A 10,678-nucleotide genomic window follows, 5' to 3' on the forward strand; every position below is an offset into this window, starting at 1 on the left:
TATTAATATTCCTATTGTTATTTTATATTTTATATCTATTTTCCATTTTGAGTCTTTTCCCTCATTATAAAATATATATGCATACACAGAGGTAACGCTGAAACCTTGTGAAAAATGCTAGTTTGAAGATATGACATATTGGAATAAAATATTGCTTGTTAGCAGTTCTCTATCCAAACACATTGATCTGGGCATCAACCTTGATGCCCGGATCAATTGAGATTGATCCGGGCATCACCAATTTAAGAACTTGAATGATATGGCAGTTTAATTGTAAGATATGGATTCTGCACTTGCTACAAACAGCAACCCCCAAGATGCTGCTATGTGGGAAAAATATTGACTCTCCTTAATTTGATCTGCAATAACAAAGCAGCTGTAATCCATTGGGAAAAAACAAAATGTCCAGCATGGTACGCCTCACAGTGAATGCAATCAGTATGGCCAAACCCTATGGCAAAAGTTAAGGGCACTGTGAAGTCGAACTATGCAGAGTGCCTGTAAGGTAGGGTATGAGATGGAAGAAGACGGAGAGCCAAGGCCATGCGACTGTTTATAATATGAGACTTATTAGAGAAGCTTCTAAATCTGTTTTGACAGGTAGAACACTCGTGGGTCGACTGGTGCTGTCCCTGATGCCAGCCAGAGGCAGATAAGACAAGGATGGCAAAACTCCACAGTGTACTCCGCCAGAAATCATCAGTCCTGTATCAGGGATTGCTTCCCATTTGCGAATCGAGGCTTGAAATGAAATGACACTTCCTTAACGGTGCCTGAGTTCATTTAGGACAAAATGTCGACTAAGAAATGAAACAGAGAAATAATTTTTTGTCATTTACACCATGCACTTTATTGTGTATTTGTGCATGTAGCACATTTCTGTCTTTCAGGTAATGCCTCTGAAAGTTTGATCACTGGAAAACCCAAAACCACATTTATTTGAAGACAAATTATTTCCTGATTTCAGTCCAAAATTGTTGTTGTTGTTTACATAAGAGCAGTTGTACCTTTACATGATGTTTTTGTCCTGGGTAAATCAGTATCATCAATATATTCCGGAACGAGATGTATTTTCATGTTGACTATCATTGTGTCACAAGCTGTTAGGTCTCGAGTGGGTGGAAATCTCAATTTGGAACATACAAACTTCACAAACTCTTCAGCTGCTGATTGTTATTTTAGTGCTTGTTTAGCTCGCTCACAGAGGGAGGGAGGAAAACTGCTCCTGAGAAAGGCTCACACAAGAACCAGATGCCTGTTCATTTATGATCTGTGCAGCAGTCATATTATGGGGTGGCAGGAAATCAAATTAGATGAATTAAAGGAATTTCATCTTGTAAATGTTCTGAGGAAATGTGTGTCTGCTGTAAAAATAGAGCTGTGTGTGTTTTGTGCTCATTCACATGCTCAGTGTGTTGTGTGCAGAGGGAGACAAATTAACTCCTATCTGCATCATTTTTTCTGTGTATGTGCAGAAGAACCTCTAATAAAATAGCTAATATCACATGCTTTTTCCTCTCTCCTTGATCCAGGAGAGGCGGAGAGAGAAATCTTAATTGAGGGTACAGTAGGTGGTTGGAGACGAGAGGTTGCTGCAGTAGAGAAAATTCAGTAGTTTTAATCCACTCATCCACCCAGGCAGTGACAGCAGGATTACAGCAGAGACTTTATAAAAGAAGGCAATTATGACAGCACATGGCAATACACTGCCCTAAATTCAATTACCCTCTCAGGCACTTTTCAATTTTCTTTCATTAAGTGGATTAAGAAGAAAGGCATGTTCTTCAAGTTTAGAAATGATTAAAAGTCTAAAGAAAGATGAGAGGCAATGGAGAGGAGGCGACTCATTTCTGCTTATGATTAGTCATGGGTGTTTGCTGTATGAATTCATATTTCGTGCATCAAATTGATTTTGTTCATCACGAGGCAGAGAAATGATCCATGTCGGGCCTGCACAGCTGAGAGGTTTGTTAATGATACTCTTTTGTTTTGTTTTTTTTGTTTTTTTGTTGTTTTTTTTTTGTTTGTTTTTTTACTCAGCCAGCTCCAACTTTTTCATGTGAAATGCATTTGCTGGTCCTTCAGCATAAAAGCACACCTTCAACAGAACAATAGATCTAGTTGCCAGTGTTGCCTTCAACAGAAAACAAAGTGTGACAGATGGTCACAAAGTTCCCTGGCAAGAAAATTTCCTCCGAACCCCGTGCAACCTTGCCGAGGCAACTGCTTTTTGCAGCTTTCCCCAAAAGGTTTCTCGGTTTATTTTTGTGTGAGACCCATAACTCGATCAGAGTTTCTGGAAAAGGCTCAATATGTCTCCTATAAATAATGAGAAAGTTTCCTTTCATGTCTTTTTCCACTGTATTATTTTTTTCCCATTTCTCCTTCTGTAACTCCAGGCTAGGAGCAGAGCCAAGTCTGTGTAATTTAGTTTCTAATAACACAGCACCAGTTAATCTATGGCTTAAATTCAAACATTTTATTGTTATGTTTGCCAGAGGTGTTTTTGTTTCAGAGCAGAGGCAGAAATATCCCAGTTTTAATAAGCCTTGAGTAAGAGGCACAGATAGTAGTTGTTACAGATGTTGCATCGGGTAATCTGAACTTCCAAGTTTTCCAAATATCACAAAAAAATCAATTTGGTCATTTTATATTTAACATCAAAATTCATATCTATTTTGTAATTTCTATGTGTCACATATTCTCTTTACTATAGAAAATATAAAGGTGAAAGAAGAAAGTATTGCACTGTATAGAGGGGATCAACATGATTTTTTTGTTTCTGTTCCTCATTTGTAGTCTGCCATTCATTTCAGGTCACACCCACATCTGTGATGCTGTCTCTGCCTGTCATTCCCGCCTGCTCCTATTTCCTCTCAGCAGAGGTCATCAGCCTATTATTTTTCATTATCTGTCATCATCAAAGAGGATGGAACCGCCTGCAGTATTTGGGAGCAGTGCAGCTCTCCAGCACAGGAAGAGTGATCGATGTGCTCCTCTGCCTCCCGATGAAAGAGACTACCTTTGTTCTTGCCTGGAGCTCGACACTTGTCCTGTTAAATCATCTTCCACCCTATGTCTCTGTTACCATTAGACCGTGGTTTTCTCAAACCATGAATCAGACCCCAGTAGGGTCTCATACCTACCTGTGGTGGGCAAAACAGACAGTAGTTTGAGATGTCTAACCATATCTCTTTGTAAATTCAATTTGGGTTTTTTTCTAAGTCTTGTATTTGTTTATTAATCATAGCTATACGAAGAATTGTGTATTGCTAATAACTTAAAATGTTTCTGTCAACAGTGGCGAGTGACCTTTTAGTGCTTTATTGGTACTTTGAATCCATTTTGTATGCATCACTATAAAATCACTTAATAACCTATTCCTGTGACATTTGCAGTTCATCCAAGAAATGATTAAATGTATATGCTCATTTGTGTTCTTGGCAGACAGGAGTGGAAGCTTCAAGCTTCAACGTGTTGTGCATTCTGATGCTTTTCTGCTCACAACAAATAAACAGTGGTTATCTGAGTTACCATATTCCTCAATGGATGTTTTGGGTTTTTTTTTTTCGGTTTTTAACACCATTGTGAGTAAACTCGAAGGACTGTTGTGCATTAAAATCTCAGGAGATCAGCAGGTTCAGAAATATTTTTTCCGCTTACTAGTGTTTGATGTGAAGATCCTGACCTGTATCTGCATGATTGTATGCACTGCACTGCTGCCACCTGATTGGCTGATTGGATAATTGCATGGTGTACAGGTGCTCCTAATGTAGAGTTCAATGAGTGTACATTCATACATTAGCCCTGCTGGTAAATTAATGCAATGGGTGACTGTTATGTAATACCACTATTCATCTATAGGATGCGCCACATTTTCTGCAAAAGGCAATTTGTCCGTGTCCCTACCGGCTTCCCGTCGTCTACGTATCATCCCGGAAGATTTACCTTTATCCTGACACGTAGCAGCCGCAACCAAGTTGGCAGTGCTCTGGGTAGATTTGTCAAACATTACAGGTAAGTTTCAGCGTTTATAGCTCAAGAATAATGATTTTGTAAGAAAGGGCTGAATGGAGTATTAAAGCTACCGCTGATATTATGGGCGAAATATGCAAGCCAGGTCTCCACAACAGGTATATAGCTAGCATTAGCATTAACTAGCCGCAGAGTTAACGGTACGTTAGCCACCCAAAGATTAGCCTATTTAAATGTATTTTTGACAAGATTGGTTATCTTTCTGGTAACTGCCACTGTCGAGTCATTTGTTAATTAGTGCAGTTTCTAATTATTGGCTACTAATATACAAATTTGTCTCTGTGTTGTATGTGGAGCTTTATACGTTAGCCACGTTAGCTCACAGTTGTGTTTAAATCACACGGAGGTAACGTTATCCTAATGACAGTAGCTTTGTAGTGCTTTGTAGTGAGTAATAACACTTTCATCAACTTTAACTTTATGAATATGGACGTTGACTTGGTGTATAGGAGACAACAACAATTCCTGTCACGTAGCATTGGCTACCGTTACTTAAACTAAGAATGTGGTCCCAGCCTATGAGTTTACGAGTTGTAACCTGGTAATGTTTCATGACTGATTTGTAATTTATGACGGGATTTCACTCGATAGGACGATGTCAAGGCTCCTCATGGTGGTTTCAGGCTTTAAGGTGTTTAATCCCCAAAGAAATGATCCTAAAAAACGGAAAACTATTAAGTAGTAATTATTGCCTGTGCATAAGTTTGGGCCCCCTTACAAGTCAGCACTTGGTAACCCCACCTTTGCCAATTGTTAAGCTTGGGGATGGAAATATTCTACTTTGGGGTTATGTGGCACAGGAAACATTGCATGGAGGGAAGAATGGATTCCACTAAATATCAGCAAATACTGGATGTAAATGACAATACAATTCAATAAAGCCAGGTAACATGATCATCAATGTAACAGGAAAGGAACAAGGTTGGCTGAGAGTGTACAATGTGTAGTGTAAGGGTAGTGTGTGTGTATATATAGGGATATTAAGATAAATGCCTCATTGCAGACAAAAAAAGTTATACTTCTATTTCTGTCCCTGTGTTTCTGCCAGAGTGAGAGATGTCGGGGTTTGACAACTTCAACACAGACTTTTACCAGTCAAGCTACAGTGTAGATGACCAAAGCCAGGCTGGCTATGGCTACAGCAACACTGAAAACCCATACAACAAGTAAGTGAAAAAAAAAGCCCTCCTTACCTGGTTCTCCCTTAACTGTAGACACCTTCAAGCGCAGCATTGTTACTCATTTATGTGCTGTTTCAGCTTCTGAGGACTAATCTTTTCTTACCTGTTTTAACTCTTCATTTAACATCTTGTAAGTGTTAACATATTTTTTGTGCCCGATTGAAAATCATCCTTGAGAAGCAACTTGCAATTATTAAGTAGAACTGGGTAGTCTTCTAGTCAAAGATTCCCTTTAAGTATTATTATTATTATTATTATTATTATTATTATGTGTTTTTCAGGCCATACGGTCAATATGACTACTCCCAGCCCATGGGCTACTCTTCCCCGGGGGTGATGCAGCCTCAGCAGCCATACACAGGACAAATCTTCCAGCCCACACAGACCTACACCCCATCCCCATCACAATCCATGTATAGTAGCAGCTTTGATGATGAGCCACCACTGCTAGAAGGTAAGTGAGCCACAACCTGGAAGCTACCACCTCTACATTGCTCTTTGACTCTTACACAATTCCTCTGATTTCTCTCATATTTGTTGTTGTTAACTGTGCTAAATATAACTGTTCTAAATATAGTGATTTGTTGTTATTCTGTTAGTTTATTGCTATTGCTATTTTTATAACTTATAAAACTTTTATGTGAGATCAGGCCACAACTTCTCAGAAGTGAGGATTTGCTTTATGTGCTGTGTTTCATATTACTCCAAACTGAAGAGGAGAAATAATCAGTTTGATGAAGGTAATCATTAGCTGCACTGTTTACTAGCTACCAGTTACTTTTGCAAAGGCACCACTATATGACTGAAATATAAAAATAAAGTGTTCCTGTTGATATCGGTCTGCAGTCACCTCAAGGACGTGAGTTCTGGTCTAAAGATGTGAAATGAAAATTTTATTCATCTGTTGCAGTGTCTAGCAGAGTCAGAGAATTTCTTGGCTGCAAGAAACTTTTGATAGAATAGGAAGGACTAATGAATAAAAGCAAGGCTATCTGCCAAAGTCACTGCAAAATTGGCAGACCTTAGTTTTCCAAAATTTTAAATTTTTTCCCTGTAATTACACACGAGAAAGCTTTTCATTGGCATAAACGCTGTGAAGTTACAAACAAACCAGCAGCATACTAATTTAAAATTGAATTCTGTGATATATGTTTTCCACTTTGTGTTTGACCTGATGCAGTATAGTAAGACACAAAATGCTGGGAAATAAGCCATTTTACTGTTTTTAAATTCACTCTTATCAGCTCATATAGATTTATTTTCTGTTCAGTGCTTTCTTCTGTAATTAATTCTATTCACAGTAATAATAATAATACATTTTCTTTATAGAGCACTTTTCAATCTTCTCAGTAACTTTATACAGCAAGTTAATAAAAGATCCTAGAAAGCTAGAGCTATTTATATGGCCCCAATGACTGGAACGTGCTCCTCCAAAGTTCATACATACCTTATGTTGGGAGCTCACATATTATCAGATGCTGACTGCCATGGTAATGAAAAAAGCTCTCCGGTGTGAACTGCACCAGCAGCAATATTTGACACTCCTGATCCTCCTCACCCTTTGGATTCAGTCATTGGCATCTTAACATATCTCGACTTTTTTGTCTGCCAATCAACCTGTGTCTAATCAGTCTGCAGTGGTAAAGAACTGCCAACTTCTTAAATGTGTTTTACATTAGAGACATTAAAGTATAGTGTAACGACCTATAATACATAAAATGAAATAGCTGAAGCTCTTGACACATCTAACAGAGAGCTCCACCAGCACCACCTGACACGCTGCTCCATCTGGTCATAACTGCTGTGAAGTCATGTTTTGGCAAACGGACAGCTAACAAGGTGGAAAAACATAAAGAACGTGATGTTAATCGGATGCATTTCTATTAAACTAGATTCTCTATCAGTTAGATCCAGCTGGGAGCACTTTGACCATGGCTCTTGCTGTGCCTTGTCCATTCCTGTGCTTATGAATACATGTGGCACCATACAGCTATGTCTCAATGACAGATTTACAGTTGAGCTGCAGTAAATGAAAAACCTAAAATCTAATTCTCACTCTAAAATAAATGTAAGCTGTAGAGCTGAAGTCATGTCAAGGCTGTTCTGAGAAAAAAAAGCTCTAACTGAAAAATCAGATTTTTGTCCAGAGGTTTTTTGTTTATGTAGCAGACTAGTAGCAAATACTGCACGTAATTGTATCTCTGAGCTTTTTTAATACAACTCTTCGTGCACTTATTTTATGAGATTCTTTCTTACTATGTTTTATTATAGTTCTAGTATCCAACATAACTAATGTGTGTTTTCTCGTTTCTCTGCTTTCTCTTAGAATTAGGAATCAACTTTGACCACATCTGGCAGAAGACTCTGACCGTGCTCCATCCGATGAAAGTAGCAGACGGCAGCATCATGAATGAGACAGACCTGGCTGGCCCTATGGTCTTCTGTTTGGCCTTCGGCGCAACACTCCTCCTGGTAAATCATTTAGTTAACACTGGTGAATAATGCTTCTGAAAAATTGTATCGATCCTTCTACGGCTTTTGGTAAAAACACACATACAGTATACTGCATCTCTACACCAACCTGTACATCTATCATGTAGGTGTGTCCACATCCATATCTTACTGTGGATGTTTTTTTTGTTTTTTTTTTAATTTCCATTCACAGTCAGGTAAGATCCAGTTTGGCTATGTATATGGTATCAGTGCAATTGGATGCCTTGGGATGTACTGCCTTCTCAACCTTATGAGTATGACGGGCGTCTCCTTCGGCTGTGTGGCCAGCGTGCTGGGATACTGCCTCCTCCCCATGATCCTCCTCTCCAGCTTTGGAGTCGTCTTCTCTTTACAGTGAGTACACAATAACAGTAAAGGTGTTTATATAACCGGTAAATGAAGCAAATGCTTTTCTTTGTATATAGACCATCCTACTAGACAGTGTGTAGTAGTATAAACTTCCCAGACAGGGTTTTATTGTATTAGTATAGTGCAACCTCTGTTAATAACACTGGCTAAACTGTGATATTTTCCCATCTTGATTAATGTGTAGGGCAGTGTAACTTTTGGTGTATGTTTGATAGTTGTACATTCAATAAAACTGGATAAATGCTGCAATCATACAGCTAATTGTTAAAATGATGAAAGCTAACCTCCTTCTTCCTTTTTTGTTCTCCCAAGGGGCATGATGGGAATTATACTAACAGCAGCAATCATTGGCTGGTGCAGCTTCTCAGCCTCAAAGATCTTCATCTCAGCGTTGGCCATGGATGGGCAGCAGCTGTTGGTTGCTTACCCCTGCGCTCTCCTATATGGGGTCTTTGCACTCATCTCCGTCTTCTAAAAAAAAAATCATTGAGTAACAGTTTAAAATACTGCTCTCCAATTTCTGTAATATCAGTCTAATTAGTGTCAGTGTAATAAGTGTAATTATTGGCTAATTACACTGTTATTACAGAAAAATTGGAGCTGCTGTCTAAAATGGCACCAAGGTTTTTTTTTCTTTTTTTTTTTCTTTTATGAGCCTCCACTCTCACAATGTTCCAACTTGACCGTCTGCAGGTTGGATTGAATAGTGTCACTCATGTCTACTCCTCACCTTGCTCCCTTCATGCGTCTTAAAGGAGATGGCTGTCAAATAAACCTGGTGACAAACAACTCTCCTGTGGACAGCGTTGGGCCTTAAACAGCCTAGTACAGTCCTATGATTTTAAGAAGATGAAGGGGAAGGAAGTGAGCAAGTAGTTCACACAATGGAAACCCAAGGAGACACTTCAATTTGGACAAAGATGGGAAAAGGTTCTCAGTTTCCAAGACGGACCGATAACCAACGCTCAGCAAACCCTGCAGGTTCATTTGGAGCCAGTGGAAACGTCTCAAATCAAGATTTTTGCAAAAAGCTGTTGTGAGCCATTTCTGGCAAGCATCCATAGATTCTACAACTGCTAGACTAAGGGGGACACCCACTTTCATTCTGCGCAAGACTACAGAAGCTCATTCTACACCTCCACCCAGAAAAGGGTGGAATAAAAAAAACGGGTGTCTCCTCCTCCATATTTTTTCTTTTCTCCAGGACTGAGGAGCCATGAACCCATCATCTGCTCAGCACAGAAGTGATCTGATCTTTGATGTAGAATCAGCAGCTCTCCTATATCTTCACATGTATTATTTTATTATATTCTCTGGAGATTCATTCAAGTTTTGATGCCTTTCAAGAAGACAGAAGTACAGATTGCACATGAACGTTGTTCTAATTTTCAAAACCAAACACATTTGATTAGATATTGAAAATGAATAGTTTGAGAGATACTGTATGTGTCTGGTTACAGACATAGGATGTTGCTGTAGTTTGCATCCCTTGCATTTCTTAAATCTTTATTTTAGAGTCAGTTCACTTTGTATGCTTTGATGTGTCATCTGTTGTTCATGTCTTCTCATGCACATTAAAGTTGTTTGAAGGTTATCTGCCTTTTGATATTCAAGGGTACATTGTATGGTGAAGTAGATAATTGTAAGAAGTGGCATGGCCTCTGTTCAAGAGAGACTGATACAGAGATTTTATTTGGCCCGTTGACCTTTAGTGTTTGTTGTGTGGCAGAAGAAAGGGTAGCGTGCACTGGAAGAAGTGGGTGTTTGATACATAATGACAGTGTTCAGCAGCCAGGGGAGATGCTATCACAGGTGGTTTAGATATCAAAGGAAATAATCTGCACACTTTGATCCACATCAGTGTCATTTTTTATTACTTTTTAGATATGGAAGGACCTTCAGGTTTAAAACAAGGTTTGTAATTGCATGAGAAGTGAGTGCAGCAGGATGTGTTTGCACCTCCAGCTCTAAAGCTTGGGCAGGTGAAGGCAGTGTTAACCTCACATCGCACCTCCCGCCTCACTGTGTACAGAGTTTACCAGTCATCAGCTGCAGGTACTCTTGAAGACTCTCTGTCTCCCTCATGTGCTCACGGCCAGTTGATCACTGCAATTGGCTACTGCCATTAAGTGCTTCTGCTGAACATTTATTTTCATCAACTCCGGAATAGTTAGTGTCATGTGCATGTAAATGTTCCTCAGTCAAAACATCACCGTCTTTACATCCTGACACATAATACAGGAGCTAAACATTCATAAAAATACAGTAACTTGACAAGAAATGTATTGTAGGATGCTTCTCTAATGGTGTAATTATGATACACAACATTATCTTATTACACTCAAATGTTGCCTTTTAACCATAGCACCAGAGGATGAGCTTTCACTGATATTACCAAAAAACAGCAGCCTTTTGCTTGAAAATATTTATGGAGGATTGTCTAATTGTGTCATGTTGATGAAACTACAGGCCACCAAGGTCAGTTGTGTTTGGCAGAATGAAAACCACAACTCTGACTGTTCTTAAACTGGTCAGCCTACGCTAGAAAGACATAGATTGACTTTATTATTCTTAAGCAAAGCTTTAAAATACAAGAACTC

At 39.0% G+C, this 10,678-nt stretch overlaps 1 protein-coding gene across 1 annotated transcript; it reads left to right on the forward strand.

Moving 5' to 3' along the window:
* Window positions 1-3,926: 3,926 nt before the first annotated feature.
* Window positions 3,927-9,672, forward strand: yipf5 (Yip1 domain family, member 5). Its single transcript, XM_023429468.2, has 6 exons — window positions 3,927-4,017; window positions 5,084-5,201; window positions 5,498-5,670; window positions 7,543-7,688; window positions 7,882-8,063; window positions 8,391-9,672. The coding sequence occupies exons 2-6, from the start codon at window positions 5,092-5,094 to the stop codon at window positions 8,551-8,553; spliced, it is 774 nt and encodes a 257-aa protein (XP_023285236.1). The 5' UTR covers window positions 3,927-4,017; window positions 5,084-5,091; the 3' UTR covers window positions 8,554-9,672.
* Window positions 9,673-10,678: the final 1,006 nt, after the last annotated feature.

Source organism: Seriola lalandi, unplaced genomic scaffold (assembly GCF_002814215.2).
Source record: "Seriola lalandi dorsalis isolate HSWRI2012SDOR001 ecotype SW California unplaced genomic scaffold, Sedor1 jcf7180002054893, whole genome shotgun sequence".
Lineage (NCBI taxonomy): Eukaryota > Metazoa > Chordata > Actinopteri > Carangiformes > Carangidae > Seriola > Seriola lalandi.

Bases quoted from the DNA above. Each gene is read 5' to 3' on its own strand.
- yipf5 (XM_023429468.2), top strand. From the start codon at position 5,092: ATGTCGGGGTTTGACAACTTCAACACAGACTTTTACCAGTCAAGCTAC. The intron at 7,689-7,881 runs GTAAATCATTTA...TTCCATTCACAG, and splicing joins TCGGCGCAACACTCCTCCTG to TCAGGTAAGATCCAGTTTGG. The intron at 8,064-8,390 runs GTGAGTACACAA...TGTTCTCCCAAG, and splicing joins GGAGTCGTCTTCTCTTTACA to GGGCATGATGGGAATTATAC.